This window comes from Anopheles bellator, chromosome 2 (genome assembly GCF_943735745.2).
Source record: "Anopheles bellator chromosome 2, idAnoBellAS_SP24_06.2, whole genome shotgun sequence".
Taxonomy (NCBI): Eukaryota; Metazoa; Arthropoda; class Insecta; order Diptera; family Culicidae; genus Anopheles; species Anopheles bellator.
The window spans coordinates 69,707,735-69,735,395 of record NC_071286.1 but is presented as its reverse complement, the minus strand read 5'-3'; the positions used below and the strand labels follow the sequence as shown (position 1 = coordinate 69,735,395).

Sequence of the window (27,661 nt, the reverse complement as noted above, 5' to 3'; positions counted from 1 at the left end):
GAAAGGAATCGGTCCGAGGAACGTTTCTCTTTCCGATATTTGATGTTGTGTCTCCAACCTTGTTTGAATTGAAATCCAGCTTCCAGCGTGCCCATTTCCACATGTGACCTCATTTCGTCCTCGATTGGCTTGCTTAAAGAAGTCGCTTTTGATGATTTTAACGCTTCCTGTACCGTGGCTGACTATGGACGCCGACAATTTTGTAGAATAATCGTCAGACTCGTGTTGAAATTCAAGACAACGATCGTTCAAGCGCAGACTGGTGATATGACGATTGCTGTTAAAGAAATTTAAATAGGAAGTACATGAAACCACGATAACGAGACGATTTTTGTACGTTTCACTAGCATCGGATGATGATTTCAAATCAAAAACCAAACAGTCAATTGACGCCGTTTGGTGTAACTTTTATCCGCCAGATGGATTTTCCGCGGTCGGTGTCTCCGCTAGCCCGGCAAGATAGCCAATTACACCGAAACCACGTTCAAGCCAGCTCGGTGACGGACCGTGTGCGCGGAAGCGAGACGGCCGTCCGGGAGAGCGAGCGAGAGCGCTACCAATATTTTGACAGTTCACCCTTTTGTATCGCGCACTCCGCACTTTCGCAGTAAATTTTAGCAGGAGCGGTCCGATTTTGCGACGGCGTGCGTGAAAACACAACCGAGAAGCCAAACTCCGTGCGTGCGTGCGTGTAGGTATTTGCGACTCTCCCGTGTAGATGTCCATTGTTCAACATCAACGGTGCGCATCAAAAGGGTTCGGGACAACGCCTGATCTGTGTGTGCAAATACACAGGCGCCAGTGAACGCGCTCTGACCGTGATGTGAGGGAATATGCGGAAGCGGTGGCGACGGCGTTGGATTTATTTTCGGTGCCAAATATGCTAATAATTTAATTATATCCCGGGTGTTGGGGTGGGGGAAGTAAGCCCCGACTAGTTCCGCCAGCGAGAACTTCCGCCCGAGAATCGTTTACCGTTATAATCGTCGGTTCGCTCACGCGTGTGTGCGTTCGTGCGGATGTGTTGGCCAGTGTCAATGTTTTCATATGTTTCGTTCGTTGTTGAGGTGGTTGGAAACAGTGGCCAGGGACAGCAAAAAAAGGGTTGAAAGAAACATCTCTCGCCACTAACCCAGTGAGCGTCGACGTGACATCTCGTGCTGTGAGTGCGTGCCGTGTATCGGAATTCTCCCCGCGAGTAAACAATTCAATATCGATTTTCAAGGGCGTGCGAGATAGTCAACAGAGAGCCGTTTGTGTTCGGGGGGCCTTCTATTTCAGAGCGACTGCGCGATTCAGGGGATCGTCGTCCCTGGCGTCGTCGTCATCGGTCATTTGGGCAGCAGCTTGATTCGATGATCTCATGCTTTTTGGAAACATTCATTTCGCCCGCGGCTCGCGAAAACCCGAAAGCAAACGGCGGGTGTGTTGGCGTTGGTTTTGCGGTCACCACTCGCCGTTTCCGTTTTGCTCTCGTTTTCGTGCCCGAAAACCTCAACCACCGTGCGTGCGTGCAACGTTTGCCTCGCTCTTATCGCCCGTGACCGTGTGGCTTTCCTATTGATTTGTTATCATCCCAGCATCGCGCGCCCTTCGACGTTTCTCACTCCTGGCTGTGTATTTGTGTGTTTTGGTGTTTATCTTTCACTGCTCGTTGGCTCACCATGTCGTGTTATCAGCTGCAGAATTCTTTTTTCGAGTGTCGATAGCTTCGATAAGTGCGGAAAAGAAAGGCGGCCCATACCCGTCCGATCCGTCGATTGATCCGCAGGAGTTCAGTGAGTGGCGATTGTTTTGTTGTTCGCCGTGCGTGAATCACCGGCTCACGCTGGGTTGTGATCCGGTTCCGGGCTGAAGCTGAGCAGCGGTGGCAGTGGCTTTTGGCTTTTGGGTTTTGCGTGTGCCTGAAATCTATCTTTAGTGTGTGCGAAAAGTACTGGACTATTGCTGGGGGGGATTCCGGGGCTGGTCGTAAAATCCCTCGATAAGTGTCCGATAATTGTGTCCGCGTTATCTGTATGGTTTGTTTTCGTCTCTCTCTCTCTCTCTTCAGTGCCCGGCGTAGCTCAGTGTGTGTCTGGGTGTAGATGAAGCAGGCGGTTCCTTGAAGTGAAATAGTGCTTTTTACCGTTTGCCAGGCTTAAATGCATCTAGTGACCACCGGACCCGGGTGTACCCAATGAACAGAAACATGAAAAGGCAGCTGGAAAAGTTCAAAGAGGAACTGAAATCGAATCTTTCGCGGTAAGTACCTCCGGCCACCTCGACCACTCGGCTAACGTTCCGTCTCTCTCTATCTCTCCGAAGATGATGCTAGCAAGATGGGTGAGGAATTTGGTGGATGTTTCATTGAGTGGACACATGATGATTCGCCAATCCGGCAATCGGGCAATCCGGCATATGGCAGCACTTTTGGAAGGCCCGGTCGTGTCCCGGTGAATGCCCAGTTGGCCAAACACGCTAACCGCGCTCCATGACCGCATGACCGCTTTCCGGCCGATGCAAATGGCGACGTTTATCCACTTGGCTCGCAAGGGTGCTTCAATCAATTTGCTCGAACACCGTCTTACCGGTTGTCGTCCAATGGGCACCCTTGGCAACCTTTCTGCGGCTGTGGAAAATGCAGCCGAGTATTGAACTTTTCATGGCCACCTGTGTCCAGTTCCCGCCACCGTCCCAGTCATAAAGCGCTTCTCGTGCCGATGGACGCAAGATAGGAATCACTGATGTTATCGATGTAGGCTGTAGGCAAAGCGATGTAGGCAAAGTAGGCTTGGCTCCTGCTAGATGTGAAGTTTTTATTTGCAAAGTTACCCATATTTGTTTTGATTACATCACACAACCGGCCAGCCGTTCGCGCGAGGGGTCTGTCTGGACACACCACCAAGCTACCGTCAAATGGGGGCTGATTACGGTGTTATGCCGGTTGTCCAAAGCCCGGCTCGTTGAAACCTGTTGCCGGCGTGCGGGACTTCGAGCGAGTGGGCCTGCTGCTAGATTCCCCTTTTCACATCCTTCGCCCACGGCCATCAGTCGGCGAGAAATGATCGAAGCAACCTGGTTCAACGTTTCGACTGATGAGCAGAAGCGCATAGATGGACATTTTCGTCGTATGCAAATTCTCGTTCGTGGCACGATTCACGATGGCGATGAAGTGTTGGTCGTTGCCGGGCCCAAATCCGGGTCCAAGCCTGTCCTTGATAAGGCGAACCCACAGGCAACGATGGTCTTACACCGTGTTTTCGCAACGACTCGAACCCGGCGATGGGTTGGGTTCACGGAATGTACCCATGAGGCTCTAAGTGAGTCTCGCGGGGTTCCGTTGTTCAGTGCGAAATTGAACATGCTTTCTGCTGCCACACACGTAAGCACCTTGGCAAGGAACATCACGATCGATAGCGCACGGGTTGGGGTTCGGAATCTTATCATTTGACAGCAACCCCTGACAGGGTGTCAGGGAGAGAGCTGATAAGCGACATGATTCAACTGCCGTCACTGACCACCATCGAGCGAAGGTCCGTTCGGTACGGCCATCTGGGCCACGATTCGGCGCACAAACGGCCCCTGGTTTTTTTTTTCAATGTTCCCTATCCGGTTTTTGGGGGGAAATCCAACGCATTCCGTGTCGCAAATCCCACGATCACCGATCAGCCTCCTCCGCACGATAGAAGCACTGTAAGTGGACCATAAAACCGGACCACAGCACCACGAAGACCGCAACAAATATGCTCCACAAAGAATGAGAGCGACATTTACACACGATCCGTTCCCGGCGATCATTGATCGTCAATTTGGGGTCTCTTTGGAAAAAAACGTCCACCGTCCCCCCACTTGGTGGGTGGGAATGGATTCGATGGAAAATCGGTTTCTTCCGATTCACTTTTCGGTCGTGCTTCGCGCCCATATTGTCCGACAAGTGGGTCCCATTTGGGTCTGAATTGGGTTCACACCCAGACCGAGGATTTGGCCCAATCGTTCGTTTCGCTTTCGACGGCTGACATACAAATCTTTATTTTAAGGAGTTGAGTTGAGGAGCACTCGAAACCGGGGAAATTCTTCACTCCAGAGTTCAGTTTTTCATTAACGTCCCCGGGCGGCCCGCAAGAAAGGAAACGATGGTCACATCCGCCCTTTCGGAACGCTTCGTTGGTGAACGGCTTCTACGCGCCAAGTAAGTGTCTTCTTAGCCGTTAATTGTTGGCCACAAACGCCACGCGGGGTCGGCGTTTATGAACCAGTGTTTCGCTCCATCGCCCGCGTCGCGGCTGTAAAATTCCATTTCGTTATTATTAGAACGACGACGGGAGCTCGGAAGGAAAACGAAGAAGGTGTCATGAGTCGCGGTGTCGGGGTCGACCTGTCTGGCCGTTCATATTTGCGAAAAGTGCATGACACTCTCGCTGCCGAGGCCATTTTCCGGCTTCCCTGTCCGTGGCCACTCAGCTGTTCAACGTCACTCCGAGATGCGTCGGAGCTGCAGAAGCTGGAATCCGCGACGAGAGTTCACCACATTCCGACGGCTCTTTTCGGGCCACCGAATGTTGCTCTTTGTCGCGATCGTGGCCACGTAATGTGATTTATTTTAAATCAACGCGCCAGCAATGCCCCTATTATTTATGCGGCCAGCTTTCCACGTCCGGTCTGCCACTGGGGCTACCTCTCTCTCTGTTTCGCGCAACCTCAGCCGGATGACAGAACGCTGTGGAACGGTGGTGTTGTGCCCGCGGATGGAAAACCGTTTTTGTTGCGCCCCGCAAGCGATTTGTGCATACAAAGGTAGGCCCCCGCGCAAGACTCACCGCCGAATGCTATGCCGGGCTTGAAATAAAACGGAAAATCTCTCTTCGCGTCGACGGGCGGACGGTACGGAACGATGGTAAAGGTCGCCGAGCGAAAAGCCCTTCGTCAGACCGTGCCGTTTGCTGCCGCTCGGACAATACTCATCCGGTGGATGGGCTTAGCAGCGGCACCCACCGCCGCCGCCGCCGCCGGTGGTGCTAAGGGATTAGTCACGAACCGGAAGTGTGAGCAGAAGAGACTTTGGCACTCCGCGCGTTGTGATGCTGTCCGATTCCCAAAGCACCGTTGGCTCCCATCGGGCCCCTGTCATCGACCGCGGGTCTACTTTCGCTTTCGGTGTTTTGTTTCCGGTGTCTGGCACTGTGAATTAGTGAATGTCGCAAAAATTATGTTCCACGGTGAGCGCCCGCGCGGTGGTTTATTGCGGTGCGGTTTTTTTTTTTGCTGGTGGTGGTCGGTTTCTAATTGGTTATTCTGGTTTGCACGGTTGGATTAAAATAGAAAACTCAACATTCGGTCCATAAATCGGGATCTCGAACGCGTGTGCTCTAGTGGTTTGGGGGGTCTATGGCCTTTTTATTTCCTATGCAGATTGCAAATCCGATAACGATTTTTTGTTGTATTAGAAACACATCGTAGAAAGAAACTTTCCAGATAACCAGACACATTAGATTTTCCCGGGAAAACGACCGACCTTCGGAGAGATTCCATTAATCATGTCGATGGCTTATTTAATTACCAGGAACACGCGCTCTTTGTTTTGGGCGCACGATTTTCCGCCCAAGATTAATGGGGCCGACCACAAAATCCGTTTGCGAATATCTCCGCCCGGGGACGCAGAAATCAACGTGGTGACCCACAACCCGGTTTAGAGCAGTTTTCTATTGGCAGCGCGCCAAATGGGACGCGCTCCGCTCGAGCCGAGTGTGGCTCGATAATTCCCGCAACGGCAATTGACCTACCAACATGCCGTGCCGTGTCCCGTCGTCTCGCCACTTTTAATGGGACCACCGAGGATGGGCGATTTTGGAATGCTGTCAAACGGTTCCACTTCCGGTGCTTTATCGGGTCAGCACAGAACCAGCCAGCAGAACGCGTAAAATGGGTGCCACTTCGGTCGGTTCAGTGTGTCGCCGGTGGAATGTTGGGAATAATGCATTTCCAATTAGCCAAATTGGTACACAAGTGGGACAATGTGTCACATCGGTCTTGGGAAGGGTTTCCAGCGGATTTGGCTGCGAACCGGTTGCAGCATAAGTTGTGGCAATAACCTAATCCAAAGCGTATGCTTTTGAGCGCAACCAACATAATCCCCATAATTCCGTTGCGCAATGGAGTAGGTAAAATAAATTCATTTACTAACTCTCAATGCTGTGGTCTGAAATTGCAGTACTCCGAGCATCAAATTTAAGCAACAAAATGGAAAATTCAACTTATTTCGAGGCGCTCCAATTTTGGCAATCGATTGCTTCCGCTCCAAGGCACCGGCAAGGTGGGCACCGCTGGGTGATGGGTGAAAACTTTTACTTCACGATTTTCTTCGGCAATCGAGAAAACTGTGAAATCTATTCACCCAGCCCCAACAGCTGGCGGTTTGATGCACCTCGAACAGGTCGATGATAATAATTGGCACCGAATGCTATCTCTCTCTCTCTCTCTCGAAGCGATCGGAAAACTCCATCATCACAGATCAATGCCCGGGGGGCCGATGTTGTGATATGCTGGCACAGTACTCGAAAGTAGCGGAAAGTATCGCTTTCCAGTGGAGCGGAAAGAAACGATCAACCCGCGGTGGGGCCGAGGATCCCAACGCGCGCACAATGTTGTTGTTACATATTTTCGCTTCACCCTTCGGGCGGCCCGTGCGGGCTTTTCGATTGTTTTGTATGGCAAAAAGTGGAAACAAATTCATCACCTTCTTTTTCGGTTTCGTGTTCCGTCCGGTCCGGGCGGGTTTGGGCCGCTCGATTCGATTCGATGGAATGGGAGGAAGACGAAGATTATGATACTGAAGGAGGAAGATTATGATGCTGCTGCGCGGCGCAGAGTGATTTGATTTGCACTTCCCTGTGCTCATGCAACACGCCGAGCCGCTGAGTGCGCAGCGCTTCGAGATGATGTAAGCGCGCGCCCGCGATGCTCTTGATCCAGTTGTGGCTTTTCCTCGGCCGGTGCCATTTTGCTTAATTTGTCTTAAGTCTTCAGAGCCACCCGGGGGGGTTCCCATCCACCGTCGCTTGCTTCTTCCGTTCGCACCCGGTTCGATTGTTTTCCGTTGCGTTTTTCCCCGGTGTGCTTTGCTTAAGCTTTTTGTTCGGCAAACCCGAAGGCCGCTTCCTTTTGGGCCCGTTTGCCCACCTACCATGGCACATATGTGTGTCTGCTCACGGTCTTTTTCCGTTTTGGGAGCGTTTCCTTTGCATTCTTTTCTTCACATTTCCACACACTCTCCATTGTTCCGGAGAGGTGGCTGTCTCCGCCAGCCACAGTGGGTTTTTATTTATTGTTTTGGCTCGTGGTGTGAAATTTATGCTTGCTAAATATTGGCCACCCCTTCACTGCATGATGGTGGTCCCCCGCTAAAGATGGTGGCCTTTGCCACAACTAAACAAAGTGTGAAAAGCCAACAGTATTGGAGGGCGTAGCATAGTGTTGCGCTAATGAGGCCATTTTGCAATCAATGCAAGACACAATCGGATGGGAACCGCCAAAGGGGTGGCAAGTTTTCCTTCTCGATAGTTTAGTTATAGTTTTTTTTTATGTTTATGTGCATGACCCATAGATAGGTTTCATTTGCATAAAGTGCAGCCCCGAGCGGGTACCAGATGAGCTAATGGAACGGAAAGTGCATACAAAATGAAGCGTGGAATTAAAAGAAAACGCAATTTTCACGGCCACCGTGGCTTATTACCTCACATGGGAACCAACTCTCAACGCTCGGCGCGTTGTAATGCCCTAAGGTCACAGATTGCGGCAAATCATTCCCAATCCGATGTGAATCCAGTAAAGAAGTTGAAATTCGAAACTACGTTGGGAATGGTGCACTCAAAAGCTTTAATGTATTCCATTTTTGTCGGCGCTGGACATCAAATTCCCTTACCTAATCGGCGACCGAATGAATTGGACCAATCTCTTCCTAATGGCCCACAGTACAGGTCGCTTCTGCACAATTTGTCTTCACAATCGTGGGATGCAAAAAGCGGAGCCCCGGTCACACTTTGTCGTCACCTTGTCTTCGAACTCTTCAGTTGAGTCACCGTCAATCCGTTGGGGCTCCGTTTTTTTTATACTCCATGCACTTTTACACTAGGTTTGGCGACCCCGTCCTCTGCACGGTGAGCCAATCACGTCGTTAACGACGTCTCGCCAAGATGTGGTGTGGCCTTTTTTCTCATAACTGCACCGCATTTGCGGGTCTCTAATTCACACATTGTTGTTGCGCAGGAAGAAAAACCGTCGATGGCACGGCCCCACCCGGACGTTGGCGTACGACAAAGATCGGAAACGATTGCATTTCCGTTCCACATGGGCCGGTGTCCCAGGGGGCCAGGTTTGTTGTCACAACTAATGACGTTCTCATGTCAGTTGCGGGACGTGTGGCCGCCGCTCAATCTTCGCGTCTTCGCGAGCGAAATTGTCTCCCACTTACGTGGGACGGTTATTCTTTTAATTGTTTGTTGTGCGTCCCTCGTCCGCAACAATTATTGCGCCAGACAATCCGTCACACAGCCCGCTAGAGTCGGGCCAGAGTAGCCGTGTGGCGTTCAAACTATCGCGAACCCTCCTCGGGGTCCGCTTGCCGCCCGGTCTGGAGCTCGGTCGATTACGTGATGGGGTTCGCTCCAGACAAACTCGTCTTTAAAGACCAGAGCAGCAGATGACGACAGCGGGCGGACCAGTCTTCTCGTCGATCGGGCGGCATCGTTTGAGTCATCGCAATGGCTAAAAGCCCACCGCCGTGGCATCAGCGCTCCGTGATCGGGCTGAGTAGGAGATTGCATTTGAATTTCAATCTTTCAGGCCGGGTTGGCTCGTAAAATTATGTATTTTATGTTCAAACTAAAGGGGATGACGAAAGCGGAGTGATTCAATCCGCAGCGATCCGATAACTCACGCAATCTGTCAATAAAACCCCGGGGCCAGGGCACCGGTTCTGCAGACATCTGCTGCATAAAATTTGTAAACAAACTGAAACGTGTTTGTTGATGGACGGGCATTGAATTGCTGAAATCATTGGCCATTTTTAGAACCAACATTCGGGCTGGCCGGTGGCAGTGTGTTGGGCCTGCAAATTAACTCCCGAACGGCCATCGTAGAAGAGAGGGCTATTCTGTGCGCGCTCCGACGAGCGAGATAATTGTGGCAACTCTCTTGAGTTTGCCAGTGACATTTACATTAACCACTTGCCATCGAAGAAAACCCTGGCCCTTGTGCTGCTTTGTGTAGAAGGGGCGAGACCGTGTTACGTCCACTCATAACACCGCGGTCCATTATTAACGCGTTCTTTATTTCCATCTCGCCGCGCGCACAGGTCCAGCAAGGCGGAGAAGAATGCCGACGGTCTGCAGGAGATCGAGCGGGAGGTCGACCGGTACAAGGACATCTTGCAGAACCTCAACAAGCGAATAGCGACCAATGTGTCGGCCGGGCAGCCACAGGACGCGGTGGCGCGCGAGAAGCGCTGCAAGAAGGTGCCCGAGTTCCAGCTCGGCCAGCTGATGGAGGAATCGGTCAAGGATTTGCCCGTCGGCCTGCTGAAGGATGTGCTGGATACGTGCGGTAAGAGGGAGGAGCGATCAGAGGGGGTCAGTGCGACCGGGACACTAATGCTCCACTTTCACTCCTTCCTCGGGCGGTCCGTTCTTTAGCGCGCGTCGAGAAGCGAATAGCGACGGAGATCGTGAACAACGAGGTAAACGTGGAGAACTCCGTCAGCAAAAACCTCAACGACATCATCGAGCGGCACTTGGCCACGATCCAGAAGCAGAAGCGCGTCGTCACCAAGTGCCACCAGGAGTACGAGGCCTCGCGACAGAAGTATGATGTAAGTGTGGGCATTGACTCATCGTCATCCGCGAGACGAGGGGCGGCCAGACCGACCAGTGTCTCACCGGTGGCCAGGCTTCGCTGTCTCACTCGCTCGCTCGGGCTGGAAACCTACACGCGAACGATGTGCAGTGCGAAACATGAGTAATGTGCAATAGCGATCGTCGTCGCTGCGCTCTCCGCGGACCACAGTAGCAAAAAGGGAACGAAGAGCCACGGATTACAGTTATGATTCACCGATGTGCAGTTCTCTTTCCGTCCCTGATGAACTGCTTTACGCCCTTTTAAGCTTTTTAGTGCCGGCAATGATCCGTGCCGAATGGTGTGGTGCACGGTGGAAAAGTTCTTTGAACCTCTCCGTTTGCCGGTGTCCCCGCTTGGCTGGCCGACGAACTAATCGATGGGTGTCTTGTTGCCTTTTAAACGTTCCGTTCCAGTCCGCGCAGCGCAACAGCGATCAGGCGGGCTACCAGGCGAAGATCACGCAGCTGAAGGACGACCAGGAGGAGCTGCACACGAAGCTGGAGAAGGAGCGCGACCTGTACGAGTCGTACATGTACGAGCTGCTGGCGGAGGAGGAAAACATTGCCCTGTTCGTGAAGGAGTACGTCCAACACCAGGAACTGTACTACACCTCGGCTCTGCGCGAAATACAGCACACGATGCGCAGCATGGACGGCTTGTTCCGTAAGTTCCGGTGTTCTGAGCACAGAAATTCGGACCTTGGTCTCTGACTCTCTGATTTTTCTTCTCGTTTCTTGGTCGCTCCCTCGTTTCGCGATCGTTGTGTGGTGCGCAGGGCGGAATAATAAGCAAATCTTCAACACGCCATTGCGCGATCATCTGAAGGCGACGAATCGTAAGATCGCTTACGTGATCGAGCTGTGTGTCTGCTGTCTGCTGGAGAAGGGCCTGTACGAGGAAGGGCTGCTGCGGGTCGGCTGTGGTAAGTTTACCGGGCGCTTCAATCCCGTTTAATGTACTCCGGGTTAGGTGTTTTTCTTTCCCTTCTTTCCCGCTGCTTCTTTGGCCGTCGGTTGAGTCAGCAAACGAGAATGATGTTGATGATGAACGGAATGCGCTTGAACCCTCTCGTGCAATATTCCATAACAAATGTAGATTTATGCCCAATAGATCCGAGCGTTTATATTAATGATCGCGGAACGTGACAATCATACCCCGGCGAAGCATTTGATAAAGATGATTCGAGATGCTGATGACGGCATAGTTTTTCGTTTTCTCGGAAAGGTCAACCAGGCCATGGCGAAAATATTGTAAACAAACTCAGTTCTGTTTAATGGCCATACTTTATAAGTCATACTCCCGGTAAACCTTGAACCACATCCAGGGCTTGTTTATTTACGGCGCGTTTCGGGGCATGACGAAGTTTTATAACATTAGAATGGTTCGCTTTCATTGACGTTAAACGTTTTTCATGCTTATTTTTAGCCTCCTCCAAACTGCGGCGCATGATTTCGGCGATCAACGCAAACTACGTATCGCCCCCACTGGCGGACAAGTACAGTGATCCGCATGTCGTGGCCGGCGTCCTGAAGAAGTACCTGCGCAGTCTTCCGGATCCGCTGCTAACGTTCGACTTCTATCCGGACTTTGTGACGGCTGCCCAGAAACCAAGCGATGCACAGCGGAAGGCCGCCATCCTGGACATTGTGAATCAGTTGCCACGCGAAAACTACGACAATCTGCGCTACCTGACGCGCTTCCTCGCGTATCTGGCTGAGAAGAACCAGGAAAACAAGATGTCCCCGCAGAACATTGCGATCGTAATGTCGCCGAACTTGCTGTGGTCGCCGAACGAGAACGACAACTACATGGATCAGGTGAACAGTACGGCCACGGTCAACACGATCGTCGAGGCGCTCGTGGCCGACTGGTCGTTCTTCTTCGATGGCGAGGTGAGCTTCTACGTCAGCATGACACGGGACGCACTGTTCCCCGACAATGGTGGCTTTCCGTTCGACAAGGAGCAGCACGTGCGGAGTGCCGGCGGCGGCGGTGGCGGTGGTGGTGCCGGTGGTGAGCTGATGTCACGGTCAATGTTCGTGACACCGACGACGGCAACGACGGCGCCCACCGTCGGTTCGATGATGACGGCAGGCAGTAGTCAGGATGAGCTCCGGTTCGGCCGTGGTGACGGTGGCAAGGGTGGCGGAGGAGGACATGGTGGTGGTGGTGGTGGTGGAGGCAGAGGCGCAGCAGGAGGACCAGCATCACATTCCCGCAGCAGTAGTCACGATACTAGTCTTATTCTAATCAACCACAATAGCAACAGCAGCAGCAACAACACCAACAACAACAACAGTGGTGGTAACGGCGGAAGTACCGATCAGCTCAAGTACCGCAGTCAGTCGAACAGCTCGCTGTCGGACCATTCCAGTCCACCGCAGGAGGAGAGCAGTCCGAAGCTACCGATCAGGCGCAAGCACAACAAGCAAGTGGCCCCAACGCCACCGGACGCCGCTAGCGTCTATCACGGCCGGGTGCGCGGAGAGATGAACAATAAGCTTCACGCGAGCAACAGCTACTTTAGGCAGCTGAACAGCAGTTCGGCGGCCGGCGGAACGAGCCACAGCGGAGACGACGAGGGCTTCGCCTCGCTACAGCATCACGCGTACCGGCAGGCGCAGGCCGAGTACGATCGACACGCGCAGCAGGCATCCGTGGCCGCGCCGTTGCTGCGGGCCGAGAGTCACGACAATCTGCTGAAACTGAAATCGAGCGGCCATGGCAGCGACAGTGGGGGAGAAAAGCTGGCGCCACCGCCACGGCCGGCCGCCATCAGCGTGGACAGTCAGGTGCTGGGAAAGCTGAAGGCCAGTGTCGCCGCGAACGCCGCACCAACGCCGCACCAACAACCAAAGCAACCAAATGCTCCCAATTGTGATAGTAGTAGTAGTAGTAAGGAGAACAAGGAAAACAACAATCGGGGAACGGCAGCAGCGGCCGCATTTCCTCCGCCCACAAAGCCTGTCGCCCTGCCCCGCACGACCATTCTCGGGATGAGTTCCTCTGCGTCGTCTGCCACTGCGAAATCGGGTGGCGGAAATGGTAACAGTGGCGCAACCAGCGACAACAGTGACGGTGGCGATTCCGCGTCCACTGCGGCTGCGGTGGTGATCCGCGAGAAACCCGTCATCCCGGAACGACCTGCCACGCTGCTGCGGCCGATGAGCTTCAAGGGCTCGATACCGGAGATATCGAAAGTGAGCGAAGGAATGAACACCGTTATCAGTGGGCTGTCCGTGGGCAGTGGAGGGTCCAGTTCGTTGAAGAAGGCGCAAAGTTTCCGCGGAGAAACGTCCACCGGGAGTGGAGGTTCCAGTGGCGGCGTTATTCGGTTCGGCAGTGGTGTAGCTTCGGCGGCCGCAAACAATGGCACGGTGGAAAAGTCCACGGCCGAGCTCGGGACGCTCGAAAGGACGCAAATTTACAATATCGACAAGCAGCAGGTTGCCTTCATCGATGTGGTCAGTGAGGAGGATACGGTGGGCAGAGTGACCACCACCGGCCCGGTGAGGGGCGGATCGACACGAAAGGAACGACCCGAACCGTTACCGGCCAGTGTTGCGGTGACCCTCGACACCATTGCCGTGCCACAGGGAACTCCGCCACTGGCCATGATGGAATCGACCGGATCACTCGGGAGCGACATCCAGTCACCGGTGAATCCAGTGGCAACCACCGGTACCATCACCAGCAACACTAGTCTACAGCACGTGCCGCAGTCACCGCGGGGAATGGACCCGAAAATTAAACGGCCACAGGTCCCAGCTCCGCCACCGCCGGTCGGGCGACCAAAATCGTCCGACTCGACCGACTTATAACAGTTCGGGGAGATACTGATCTAGAATCCGGACGCCATCCGGACGGTTTACCGCCGCCGGATCTTAGCCGAGTGAAAAGTGTATTTAACGCTGCATGGCGCCCTGCGCCGCTCACCTTCGCTTGCCGTTGCATGCCACCTACCAGAATGTTGCCTTTGATTCTTTATTTTGCTAATTTTGCTATCCATCTGTACCGTTGCGCCTCTTGATTTAAGATTAACCTACAAAATCTAGACGAATTGCTCGATAGCGGTGCTGCTTACACTACTTCCCCGCGATGCGAGTCACTTTCAGTGGTGGTGCCTCCTGGTGCCCGTTGATCGGTGACCGGCGGAGAGCTTTCTAGGGGGTCTTTACGGGGCATAAAGTTACGAAGGGCGGCCAAAAGGCTGGTAGAACTAGTAGAAAATGTCACATCACAAAACGTGCGAAATGAAAACATCACAACACAACCGCGCCTGTGGCCGCACAGGTTTTACAGTAATTTATTGCGAATTCAACTCCCTGTTCGGTGAGGCGGTGGTGTAATGTTTTGCCGCCTTTCTCTTCGATTCAATCTGTTTAATTACTCACACTGCCTCGGCCACAACCGACATGGCGTTTTCTCATTCCCTTCGATAATCAAACCATTCTGCTGCTTCCGCTGCTGCTAACAATTGGCAATACTTTGGCGTCCCGTTTTTTGTTCGGCCCAAACGGCGAAAGCGAACCGAGAACCGAGCGAGAAAATGCTGGCGAAATGTTGGAGCACAAAGAACGATAAATGAAACATTACTTTTCATCGTCGGCCCGCAATCGCAATGAAAGCGTTCTACTAATTGGGAGCAGTGTCCAATAGGACGCAGCCCGGCGACAAACCGAGTGGAAAGCGGTGCTGTAATTTTCATTCGTCTCTTCTTTCGGGCCTTTGATTAATGGCCGCCACCCGCACCGACGTTTCTCGGTTGCTGACTAACGGAAATTGAATTTTTACCGAAACCGACCCGAGCCTGCAAAAGGAACTCCTCGTTCCCCTCGGCAAAAGTCATCCTTTCTGGGGAAGATTTTTACTTCCTACAGTCGTGCGGGTCCAGCCGTGCGTGTGCGCGTGCCAAATGAAATAAATTGAAAACTATCTTCGCCAGCACATTGACCAGTTAGTCGTTAAACGGGCAAGAAAACCGAAAAGCTTCCACCATTATTAGTTTACCGCTGCCTGCAGGGAAGTGCAGTGGACGTTGCCCGTGCATTGTGACGTGGTAAGAATAATGACTCGGGGAGCAGATTTTGAACTTCGCCTCGGTTGCGTCGGCGGAAGTGCATCCGTGATGGGATTTGTTTTCTGTGGCAGTAATTGTGTTAGCTGTTCGAGGCATTGGAAGGACACCGCCGCCAAAAACGCCGTGTCATTGGTTGCGATGGGAAGATCGTCCCGGCAAAAACAGAAAGATCGGCAGGATACAAATGATGGTCCAGCTGTGCGGTACACTGTGTACTGCCATTTGGAGCCGTTGCCAACCCGAAGCAACATAACGTCCGAGAAGATGACGGCAACGGCATGGCAGACTGCCAATCTTGGTCACTTTTTGTGCCCACGAGAGAGGCAAGGCACGATGTAAAAAGAGAGTAAAATCAAACAAACCTGAGAAGACACCTCGCACCGCACCACTACGGAGCCCCCACATGCTGCCCGCGGTGAAAAATTGGAGCGAAATGATGAACGACTTTGCTCGGAAGCTGCTGACGAACGGGGCGAACTAAATTAATGCTACCACACGTCCGATGCACCGGAAGGGCACCGAACTTAAAGGAAGGACCTTGGGAAATCGCGAACGTAGGAGACAGTCTTCGTTTGGTGCTGTTAAAGGTGTAATTTTTATTCGTTTCCCTTTCGGATGGCCTTTGGTTCGTATGTGACGCGCGTGACACGATACGGTTTCAGGGTTGCAAAAAGAGCGCGCAGCAATCGAATCCCCCAATGCAAGTAATATCGAGTGAGTGAAGCGATGTACCTTAAAAGCCAACTTCAAAGCAAACAAAGCAGAAAATGTGAACATATCAAACCACTTGTTACGGAAACTATTTCGCTACAGCTTTCGCCGTTTCGCAACGATGAATCGGAGCTTTGCACACAGCGCAGAGAGCCTATGGTTGCTTGATCATTTTTTGCTTCGTCCTTAAAAACTCTAACCGCCTCTGGTTGATTATAACTCCATCACGCTTCGATGCTGTCAATGTCAATGCCTTGCACCTAAAATGCTTACAGCCATCAAAGCAACCTACGCTTACTTTTTCACGTAGAAATGTTAAAAATGAAACAGACGCTGCGAAACCCGCAACAGGTAAATGGCAAACTTTTCCCAGAAAAACTTCCCCACATGACAATGGTCCAAAGGGCTGAGGTGTTGCCACACTGCAACGGAACTAATTTCGATCTCATATCAAATGTGGTCCACCGCCGCCGACGGTGCGCGGTGCTCTGCACCACGGAATAATTAGCATTTAAACAAAATCATCATCAATATTCATTAAAATTTGTTGCCCGCGCCTGAGGCGTGATGCCATCGTGTTGCGCCCAGTGAAACCCGAAAAAGGGTCAACCCCGAAAAACTGCATGCTCGCTGCTCTCGTTGGTTAGCTCCGTCGGAGGGGCGAACGCGGAAGAACCAGAACCTCTCCGGATCCGGGGAGGGCGGAAGGGCCCTATTTCCGCTTTCAGTTTTTTGTTTCTGGCCCGTGCGGAGATAATAAACCACACCGGTCCGTTGATGGTGGTCACGGCTGTGGTTTCGGGGTTGAGAGCGAAATGAGCGGTACGGGTTCCGGAGTGGTGTACACAGTATCATGTCCGGTGGTTATTATGATATGATGTATTTTTCAGTACCTCGGTTAGGGGTCCCTCTGCCCCCCCGAAGTCGGTGCTGCCAATCAGAAGCAGCAAAAAAAGGGGTCTTCCGGTTAACCACTACGACGACGCGCCGTGGTTTTCTCGCCGTGTGGTGGATGGTGACACCAATCTGTGCTGTAACATATTCGGTGCCACCCTTCCGTGTACCGTCCGGGCGATGGATACAAAATCGGTGATCGGTGGTTTCATGGCTTTTTTAATTCTTTTACAGCTTTTTCGGTGCAAGCTTCGTGTAGTCTACATCCTGGGCCGGGGCGGTCCATTAAGCGTAGACGCTGCGTGAACTAAGAAAAGTAGCTTTCTGCGATGGCCAAATCAAGCCGGAGCAGTGCTCGGTTCAATCGAACTTTCATGCGTTACTCCGCAATGGTCGCAAGCGGGTGCAAATATCTAATGTGTAAATCGAATCAAATACTAAATCAAATGTTGCCCTTAAACATACGCTTTTCGTAGGCTAATTCAAGTAGGCTTTGTCGGTGCATTTGTCGAGAAAAAAGGGGGAAGCAAACGGTGAATGTAGATACGAATGTATGAAAGAGTGAACTAACCAATCGAGCACTAACGTGAAAAAGCATAAAAAGGACACGCAAAACCTCAGCACCGAACCGCGTGCTTACAGTCGGGAACGGGAGCCACATTGAACGGATTGCAAAAAACGGTGATAAAAAGGATGTTTCAGGATGAAAAGTGTGGAGCAAAACATTTATAGCATTAACAGCAGCATGTTGCCTCTAGTTCATAGTGTTGTGAATTAAATTCAATTTTCCCCATCATTTCTTGTTCTCTTTGTTGCCTGCTGAAGCCCCGCGTTATTATTCGTGCGTGCGTAACGATATGAGTATAATTCTATAACTGCAATTAGTAACTATTATCATAATTATATGATTACGATCGTGTATTGTGTATTGATAATTGAAAGCAGCATTGAGAGCGTTGCTTGCCTACAGCAAACACAGACTCCGCTACTACTCTCCCTGGCCACGGCGGAGCGTAATGGAGTGAACATTAGCGAATTGACGAGAGAGAGGTGAAAATAATTTAATAAACCTACAAAAGCAAAACAAGAAAACGTTTATCAGCAATAACCTACCTGTGTGTGACTATCGGTGGGTCGGCCACAATGATACGCTAATGACGGCGAGACAGAGAGAGAGCCAAGCATTGAATCCGTGTCGGAAATGGGATGTGAAAAATCAAACGCAAAGCAAATGTAACAAATCAATAAACAGTGAAATAAAGTCGAATCAAATTGAAGATCCGTTTTTGTTGTCGCTCCGCACTAATTGTCCGCTCGTTCGCGGTGAGTACGCCACGTGCTTTTAATGTTTGCCGTGGGTGCAAAAAATGACGCTTTTTAATCACAGATCGATCCTCGGGGCAATCGGCGACCACCAGACATGCAACCGCCATTAGTTCAATAATAAAACAGCTTCAACGTGGGCGCCACTGGCGATGGGATCTCCCCCACTGACACCGTATGCCTCACAGTTGGCGGGTTTATTAGGGGTTATGTTAATCCAATCCGTGGCCACTGGCGAAGGTCGAAGCTTCAATTAATATTGCACTCGTGCAGGTGCAGGTTTTACTGTATTTGTAAAATTAAATCCATTACCCGTCCGTCCCACGAAGGCTGGGTTTTGAATTAATAATACCCGCCGTTTGGGGACCGATCCCTTTCAATTTTCTATTATTTTTTTTTGGTTTGTTTAAACGAGATTTTCGGAACCCCAATCGAGAACGAAATTCCCCAAAATTTCCAACTCTCCAACCACGCACAACGTTGAGGGGTTCCACGACGCATGTTCCAAGCGACAAGCACATCGTTTCATCTAATAAAGTAAATTCAATTGAAATAGCGCAAAAATCCGTAATGCAAAATTTAAGAAGTTCACACAAAAAATGCAACCGAAATAAATTGCCTACATTTGGGCGTTTTTGCGCGCGAACGAGCGCCGAACAGCGCGTTCCGAAAGTACCGGGACCCAGAGAAATCCGTCGAGTTTAAAAATCCAGCAATTGCAACGGGGCAGCATGACGCGTGAAGAGGTAGCTTCTCCGAGCTCGGGAAGCTGGTACAACTGGGCGTGCCTTGGCCCGGCACTCCTTTGTACGGGGCAGCCTATCGTGGCTGCCGTTCGATCCGGACGCCATACTTTGCATTCAATCAATGGACAATAGATATCATAATGGCCGATCGAGCACCTCTCCGCCGGAAATGGTGTCGCTCAAGAAGTTCGCAAACTTTTGTATCATTTCTTTCGCGTTGTTTTGTCATCATGTTTTTTTTTGTTAAAAACACAAGCGCGGATCTGTTGTTTTCTTTCCTTTATTGAAGTAATAGTGTTTATATTGATCGGGGTTTTTGTGATCGAATCAAGCTCGTCCCCGTCGCCCGGAAAACTAACCCTTCCGTTTGCCACTGTCTGTTGAATAATACATTTCCATTTATGCCATTAAAATTGTACAGCACGTTTCGCTATAGATGTTCGCCATTTTTCCATTTCGTTTGGCCCCAAATAGCCCCCCCTTTTGTTTGCCCCTTTTCACTTCAAAGCACCACACACCTCGAGGCGGCTCCCCGAACGGCAGCCTTTTTTCGCCGTTTTTCTGTTATTTTAGATTGGCGTGCTGCCTTTTTTGCACTCTCCGGGCACGTGCCCGGTGAAGGTGTTTCCAGGGGGGTGGTCGGGAAGCCGTTTGGATGCCGTTCATGTTTTAATTAAAACTCCCGTCAGGTGCGGACTGTGCGCATCAAATGCGGTCACTTTCGGGTTGGGTCGGAACCGTGAAACGAAAAATAAAAACAGGACGGAACTACAATTTCGGGCGACCATTTCTTATCGTAGTGTACCGTAACAGTGTCGAGAGATGTCCGAAAACCGAAAAATCAGTTCGAAAGGCCGGTGGATCCTGAACAACGCACAAATGGAAACAAATCATCTTGCAGTCACAGGGAATAGGATCGGGTTACGGCTAGAGCTGCGGCTGTGGCTGAGCAGCCGTGTATTAGGTAATTCATGCAACTTTTGTTTAATTACCATAATGGAGTCGCTCGTGGAGTGCCGTGATAAGGACGTGATGAAAATGTGTAAATGGCCATTATTTAATGATTGCTTAGGAGAGATTTTTACGGACTCGGCTGCCTCCTAAAACCTGCCCTGTTTTAACCTAATGAAAACGTAACCATTATGCGTTTACCCAGCACCCAGTCATTTTAGGTACGTTCGTGTGCGCCCTTTGCCCTTCCTGAATGCTTCCTCCCTGAAACGGAGATAAAGGTCCGTTAAGAACGGTTAGCCTCTTAAACCCAGCACCTGCGCTGCAGCAGCGTGCTTCGGGTGCTTCGGGGAATGGCCGCAGAAGGTGAAAACCATTACTTCTCCTAATTAGTCCGAATGGAGCCGCGCGCAAGTGAAAACAACATTTTAACCTTTCTGATCCGGCTGCTCCTCGCGGCGGTGTGGTTTGCGATATCATAAAATACACTCCGTATTAAAGCCAGCAACGGGTCGGGTGCCCTTCCCTGAAGGCATCCGGCCACAGGAAGCACACTGCCACCCAACCCGGCGGGGAACACTAATCACCCGGAAGGGGCCGATAAATGGTCGCACAGACATAATTTCTGCACACTGCACCATCCATCAGCACTCCACCATAAACAATGAACTATGGCTCTGCCCGGACCCAGGGCCCGGGGGCGCCGGTGTCATCTTCTCGGTGCTCGAGATTCGGATGTTTTCGGTCGTCGCACCGAATAAAGAGACCCGGCCCGGCCATCGTTCGCTGCACTCGTCGCGCTAGCCGCCCCGAAGGATCATCCGGAGGAATCACGGTCCGAAATCAGTACAAATGTGTGCGCGCCGGGAGCGTGTTTATGAAGTGCCGGGCCGGGGAGCATTATTTATCGTCGACATCCGGGCGCGCACGACAACCGGAAAGAAATCTCCCGGACCGTGCCGGGAAGCGTGGGACGCAGGCGTACATTCGGATGCATATTGTGCATAAATAAATGCGGTGTTCGGGCGGCGGTGCATCTTGCACCGGTTTTTGTTGGTTCCTGAAATTTCAATAATATTATGATGCACGGGCAGACGGGAAAAGCTGGTCGGGACGACTCCCACCGGTGAGGGGCTGGCGTTGTAAGTTTCGGTGGAGACGATTACAAATGGAGGGCACACATTGCGAAACGCGTATTTATCTAACGTTGGCGTGAATAACGAACAAAACGAGAGCCAATTCGAAGGCGAATGGTTCGAAAATAATTTAACTTAATCGGAAATGGGGCCCAAATTTGACATCAAATAAAATCGTCGCCGTCAAGTTGAGAAAACCACAGCAAGCGGAGCGCGAATGAAGCAGAAACTCAATAAGAGAAGACACTTGGAAGCCATTTCTCCAGCCGGTCGTCGGGGACACGTTCCAGTTCCCGGTGGGTTGGCCTGCCTTTCCCACCCAACCAAGAGTGCACTGGGTGGGCGCGCTTGTGCTTCATGCTCCGGATGCTCCGCAGGATGCACTGTGTTTGCTCGGGCCCCCCTGGCTTTTACGACTCAACGAAGGCACGTGTGGTACGCTTCCCTGGGACCAGTGCTTTCACATCCGTTTCCACTCGCGCACCCGGATGCGTTCCGGGGGTGCGAAAAACGGAAAATAAATGGGCGGCAGCATAACTCAAAGCCCGGTGTGCCAGCAGCCAGGCCAAGTGATAATCGTAAAAACAAACTTGTATTTTTCACACGTTTCGCACACTCGGAGACGACGGCGACTGCGATGAAACGTTAACGGGGTAACGAGCGTAAGGAAGCAGAGCCTCCTTTGCCCTGGCAGGGTCGTCTGCCTGCTCCGTGCACTTTGCGCCGACTCTGTCGTCATCATGGGTAGAGGAGCTGGCTGTTCCCGGGGCCAGATGCAGCTTGCGGTTCCAGAAACCGAGTGAATAATTTTGTCGTTTGGCACCCGAACAGGAATATTTTGGTTACGCGGCTGGCGACCCGATGAAAAATGTAGAAGCAATTTCGAAAGTATTAAAACACGGTGCTACACGGTGCTAAAGTAGGCGACGCAGGAGCGATGTACCAAAATACAGTAACTAAAGCGAGTCCTGAAAATAAAAACCGCAATAAATCATGAGTTTTTACCACAAAAAAAAAAGAAAGCGGAGGATGAATTTCGGACTCTTCGGACACTTCGCTGCCGATAAAAGACAAGAGATAACGCCACAGTAGCTATTCAAGAGACATCTTCCAGTTTATGACAGTTACTTCCCCATTGTAGCATTTTATTTCAGTTTTTCCCTCGTTTTCGTTTCCGACCTTCTTCCGCGCGCCGTGCCTCGCTGCGGACACCGTTCCGTTCCGTGTTTTTCTTGTATAATTTTTCCATAATTGAACGTTTTTACTTGCGTCGTATGCGTGTCAGTGGTTTTCGGTCGGTTGGCTATGGCTTGTGTGTGGTGTGATGAGGCGTGTTAGTACATTCCGTCTTCTTCCTGTGAAAATTCTCACGCGGCGGCCACGTGCTTGTGTGGCGCGCCTTCCACGCCTTTTCCCCTCGTCCCCCGCGTTAATGTAGTGACTTGTTGATTCCCCTCTTCTTTTTAGTCTCCTAGTTCCTCCCCCATGCCTGTCTATTGTTACAATCATTTTTGTGGTTTATCATAGTTGTCGCTTCATCGATACCCCGCGCTGTGTTTTGTTGTTGAGGCGGTCGAACCGTTGAAACTGTTCTAGGTAAACATCAAGACGTTGTTGGGGGGGGGATGTGTTTTTTCTTATGAAGCCCTCGGATCGTTTTTATGGCGCTCTCTGTGGAAAATTTGCATGCATTGCTGCCTAGGGTTCGTTGCGAGGAAGATGGCGCGGAATGCGTTGACCCAACAACGCCGTTGTCCCCGCTCCGTGAGGAAGCGGCCACACAACGGTCGGCCGTTCGGGCCACTACGAGGTGATAGATTTAATGTAGTGTGAGCCACACCAACTTTAGCGAACTGTTTAGCTCCACCAAGGGGGGGGCCCTCCTTTTTTTATGAGTATTTGCGACGGCCCCCGGGTGCCCGGAGTCGGTTCTGTGTTCTCAATGGGGGTGTGTACGTGTGTTTGTATGTGTTTTTGTTGCTTTTTTGTCTACTTGCAATGGGAAACAATGGGTGTTTTTCTCGCGCCCGTCATCGCCATCGCTCGGCCTGATTTTTGCTTTAATATCATTTCACTATATTTACAACTAGGATTTTGGTATCGCTATTTAATAATATTTACTGCACTTTTAAGGGTCCTCCCTCTTTGCCCTATCTTTACTCTCACACCCGCTCACACTCTTTCGGAGATGCCACTTCGCTTCGTTTGTTGTCTGTTTCTCGCTGTCTTTCTATTAGTTTCCATTCCACCTCACCTCATCGTCTTCCATAACAGTGACCCCCCCCGCTGCGGACATTAATGGTGGGGTCACGCACAACTGTTGACTTTCTGTTGTCCCGATTGCCCTCTCACCCTGGGCCAAGGGAGTGCGTTTCGGAGAGTGATGGAGAGCGTCAGGATCATGGAAACGGCCCTAGAGACGGAAAGTGGCGCCAGAAAAGGGGACTTTCCTCCCCATTTGCACCCTTCTCTCGCTCTGCTCTGTGCGGTTTTGGGGTTTTATTTAAAAAGTCATTCATATATACTTGCTCATATATATAAATATATTGTTTTTACTCAATTAACTAACGATCTCGCAGTGAGTGGATAAAGGTGCCGTGTGGTTGTGTTTCGGTTGTCCAAATTTTGCTGCTCCATTTTTGTGCCGGGTCTATTGCATCTGTTAGTGAGTGGTCTGGCGTTGATATTAGGCTATAGAGTGTCGTGTTGCTGTTGCACCGTTCTATGATATCGAGTTTCCCCTAGAGTCTCCTCCGTGTATGAGCGAGTTTTCCCCGAGTGTGCCCCTGTGTCCTAACGACGCTCCTGTGTCCTGTAGTTTCACTGTTCAAACTCTTCGTTAAATGTACCCTTACGTGTATGCGCATGCAACGTGTGAATGGCTATCATGGCTGAGCAGTTTGTGGGGCAGCTGCCCGCGTGCAGGGAGAGACCTATACCTTACCTATACGCCGAACGAAATCATCAACAATGAACGGGGAATGTGCAGTAGAGTGCAACACGAGAGTGGAGTGGCCCATTAATATGATTCGCAAAACGAGGACACGTTCGGCTACAATGATGGCGCGAAAACTGATGAGGAAAAGTGTGTCCGAGTGAGACACACAATGCGGAAACCTAATTCACGGTGTGACGACGCCGGAGTGTGACTGTCCCCGCGTCGGATCGTTTTTGTCTAGTGTTCGCTCCTCGAAATGGGGTGTTTATGTATTAGGTTGTGACGTGTTCGCATTCATCTCCCAGGATTTGCTCTCTACTAATTCCGTACACGTCGACCAGTTTGGTTAGTGGTTTTTTTTTCTTCAAATATTTTGTTTAAAAACGGCGCCACGAGCGGTTCAATACGAACGAAATGGGGCCCCAGCCACGTGTCGCGCGCGCGCCCAACAGAGACGGGTGCCTCCGTTCGATTATTTAGGTTTGTAAAACTCAATAAAAGTTTTGAGGAATAAATTAGTTGTTGTTGTTAGTGGTTTTGTTTGTTTCGTTTCAGATCTCTTACACATAGTACAATAGATAGAGTGGTGGCCCACCCCGCACCACCACCACCACCACCGCCGCGTGGCCTGTCGGAATATTATCGCCATGGGAGCTGTAATTTTCATCCATTTTTCTTTAGGTCGGACTCTGCTAACCTTACACAATACTTAGTGTTCCCCTCGTAGCCTCACCCCGTGCCCGTGCCGTGTTTGACTGTGGGACGTATCGGTCTGTCTGTGGGTATGGCATAAAAAAATGGTCGCGAGCCCTCGTCACGACCCTCTATTAGTGTCCATTTATAGTCAATACTTAATAATAAGATAATGCAGTTATCTGTCTAATCGGCTTACTCCTCTAGTTTATCGTTACCATTTGCTGCTGCTGCCCTGCCCTCAGTTGCAGACAGGCCCTCGCGCGTCCTTGCGTTAAATGCACTACTTGCGCGGAACGGAACCGAAAATAATAAAACCCCGCCGCGGGCGCTCCGACGCTCTGTCTCTGTCTGTCTGTTCTGTGTAACTTACCAGTAACTTATCGTGACAACTAAAACCGCCTGGCTTCCGCCAAACTAACATGTGTTACAGTCTTTGGGTACGTGTAATATCAGTTTTGTTTCGCTTCGTTCTGCGCGCGCCACCCCACACGCCACATTCCGCCCGGTTACATTCGGCGGAATAAATTAATTACTAGAGAGTACATAAGTTTACGAATTCATGCGCGGCCCTCCGCCGGGGGGAGGCTTAGGCGCTAATACTTGCTCGTTGCGCATCTCGGTAGAAAAGTGTCACCGAACACACCGGGAGAGAGCGGTTAGAGTACGAAAGCAATGGCAACCCCAGTTCGTCCGCTGCTTGTGGGTTAACTACTAGGATACGCGGGGAGCGGCACCACCAAATTGGGACCAGTTACGCGAGATGGACCTACTACACTACAACGACGAGGCTCTAGACACGTGGCGAGCGCGTGAGGTTCGGAGGTGCGTTAGAAGCTGATCTTGTCTTAATCCAATACCGCGTGTGGTTGTATATTTGATTTACTTACGCCTAGAGTTTGCGCACACCAAAAGACCCCGCGTTACGTCTCGCATGATCTCGCTCTCTGACGAATGAGGAACACGGGTATCAATCTCTTCCGTTTCGGGTTCCGGGTTTCAAACCACTGCCCAATGTCCGTGGCAATGCTGCGTGTAATAGTCTTTGACCCCCTCTGTTGAGACATACGAAAGAAGGCGAACAGAACGAACGCAAAACGAACCGAAACAAACTCCTGCCATCAGCTGTGGATGGCAAAACTAAGTGCGAAGCTAAAACTATACTCAAAACAAAAAAACAACCTCAACGAACGTATGATACACAAGCGTATAAAACTAGCTTTTTACAACTTTCAACCCACAGCCGAACGCCGGCGGCTCCCGGTGACCCATATTTCTAAGGGCGTGATGAAAGCAAACTTAAATCAAATCATACGATACAACCCTCCTCTGCGCGAAGGTGCCTCTCGGCGGTTATGGCCAGTTCTAAAATTGTTTTCACCTCACGCCGTGTACTGTGGCAGTGGGAAAGGACATGAGTTTAACAAACTAACATTACCGAATGGACCTGTAAAAACGGGTACCCCTTGGAAGGTCTATTGTTTTTCTATTGCATCGTACGTTCATCAATAAATTAGAGCACTTCAAGCGCGATCCTCTTCACGTTCTCCCTGCACGATCTTTGACATGTGTAGCGTAACCGGAACCACAATCGGTACTTCGATCGGAAGCGGAACGAACATCGTTTCCACCCGACGCCGGGCCAAATTACAACCCTTCGATTCATCAACCAGCCCATCAACGGCGGTTGCCGGAACGGATTCACGCTCCACGGCCCTCCCCGAAAGAACAGGTTTTTGGGGGTGTCCGTTCGTGATCGATCACTCGTCATCGATTTCTTCAAACTTGTGCCCGCGCCTCTCGCGGTTCTACCTCCGGCAGTGTGTCCACACCTTGCGCGCCTAAGTCCTAACAATAGTGCCTTAAAATTAAACTTTGGTTTAAAACGGAGAAAATCGATGCGCCGTGTCGTGCCGTGCCGTGCCGTGTGGCCTGCGGTTTTTGCCTCGTGGGGACATTATCAGCACCGGAATCGGCCAACCGAACGGAACAACGGAAGGTCCCTTACGGGGGGGCAGCCAAACCAAAATTGGACGACTGATTACTGTGTGGTGGTGGCGGTTGTTGTGCGGTCACAACACACTAGGACCGGGAATCCGGCGTTGTTCAGGAGTAGGTTGTCTTGTGGAGGACTCACCTTGACGCCGGCGAAACGATACCTCGGCAGTGTCCGCTTTAGGCCACCGACCGGCGCACCATCACCGTCAACCAACAACACCATGATGATGATGATGATGAGTGGCTGGTTTGGCGGCTGGCGGCCGGTTGACCGTTCGTTCGTGAGGAGTCGGGATCGGTCGCCAGGGCGCAGGTTTTTCGTGTTTCTCTCCTGTCGCTGGTTGGCTACTAAGTACTCGCGAGAGCCGAGGTTTCGAAGTAAATTTGACTAAAAACGCACTGGCGTAAAAGTGCCGCGTGTCCCACGTCCGGCGTTTTCTTGCTACCGTAAAAGTCTCCGGCACCTTCGTCCCGGAGTGCGCGCCCCGTTCCGGTGTGTGCTGTCGGTGTGTTTGTAACAAAATCTTTTTTCTCTCTCTCTCTTCGTCGCTCGCCTTTTTTTTTTCTTACTTCGGTTTTCGTATCCTTGGCTTTCGTTAATAATCTGTTTGTGGTTCGATGCGGAGACCAGCATCGACCCGGTGTGCCTGTGGGTTGTTCTTGTTGTGTTCGGTTGCTTGCTTTGCTCGGGTTTGCTGATGTCCTTTTTCCGTTCCTCTTGGCGAAACACGGCCGCCCGGGACGATCGATACCGGAGCCAGGATTTAATTTAAATCATCAAGCTCAGTCGGATGATGATCGCCGTACATGTTGGCCAGCTTGTCGAACCGGGGTCCCCAGGCGTCCAGGTAGTCGAACTCCTGCACCTCGTCGTCAGTACCTATTTTGGAGCGGGGCGAGAGATCGTGAAAAGAGAGACACGAAATTAAATACCCTCGAAGTATCATACGGTAAGCTGCTTAGGGTGCACAGCATTAAAGGCGAGTTTTCCCGAGACCCCCGAAAAATCTGAAAAGCGCAGGCACGGAACGGGGCCAAACGGAGCGTTGCCCACATTATGTGGACTTTAACTGTTACATTGTCTGGCGCGCGATAAGGAGAAGGTCCGGCGTGTCCCGACGGTGATATGCCGGCCCGGAAGGAACCCGACGCGGCGTGGGCACAGAGCGAATGTGACGCATTCGCATTGCTTTTCCATTTCCACTCGCCACACAGCGTGGATCGATTTTTGGCCCCCGAACGGGAGACACAGCACCTAATCTCGTTTGTTCGCCGTTCCTCACCAACTTTTAAGGGGTCCAACAAAGCTAGGATTTAGGGT

At 51.3% G+C, this 27,661-nt stretch overlaps 2 protein-coding genes across 3 annotated transcripts in view; one reads left to right on the top strand and one right to left on the bottom strand.

Moving 5' to 3' along the window:
* Window positions 1–2,179: 2,179 nt before the first annotated feature.
* Window positions 2,180–13,821, top strand: LOC131210456 (uncharacterized). Its single transcript, XM_058203709.1, has 7 exons — window positions 2,180–2,244; window positions 9,332–9,579; window positions 9,669–9,844; window positions 10,284–10,533; window positions 10,646–10,792; window positions 11,296–13,196; window positions 13,257–13,821. The coding sequence occupies exons 1-7, from the start codon at window positions 2,180–2,182 to the stop codon at window positions 13,689–13,691; spliced, it is 3,222 nt and encodes a 1,073-aa protein (XP_058059692.1). The 3' UTR covers window positions 13,692–13,821.
* Window positions 13,822–27,104: 13,283 nt separating this feature from the next.
* The window catches only part of LOC131210551 (neural-cadherin), a 157,744-nt gene continuing 157,187 nt past the window's right edge, over window positions 27,105–27,661 (bottom strand). For both annotated transcript variants that reach the window (XM_058203811.1, XM_058203812.1), the window contains one exon: window positions 27,105–27,220. In XM_058203811.1, the coding sequence (XP_058059794.1) occupies window positions 27,105–27,220 (116 nt within the window). The remainder of the gene's footprint in view (window positions 27,221–27,661) is intronic.

What these genes read in the sequence shown, in the direction of transcription:
- LOC131210456 (XM_058203709.1), top strand. Translation starts at nt 2,180, where the DNA reads ATGAACAGAAACATGAAAAGGCAGCTGGAAAAGTTCAAAGAGGAACTG. An exon ending in CCTCGCGACAGAAGTATGAT is followed by an intron (nt 9,845 to 10,283) that starts GTAAGTGTGGGC and finishes GTTCCGTTCCAG; the next exon opens with TCCGCGCAGCGCAACAGCGA. An exon ending in CAGCATGGACGGCTTGTTCC is followed by an intron (nt 10,534 to 10,645) that starts GTAAGTTCCGGT and finishes TGTGGTGCGCAG; the next exon opens with GGCGGAATAATAAGCAAATC.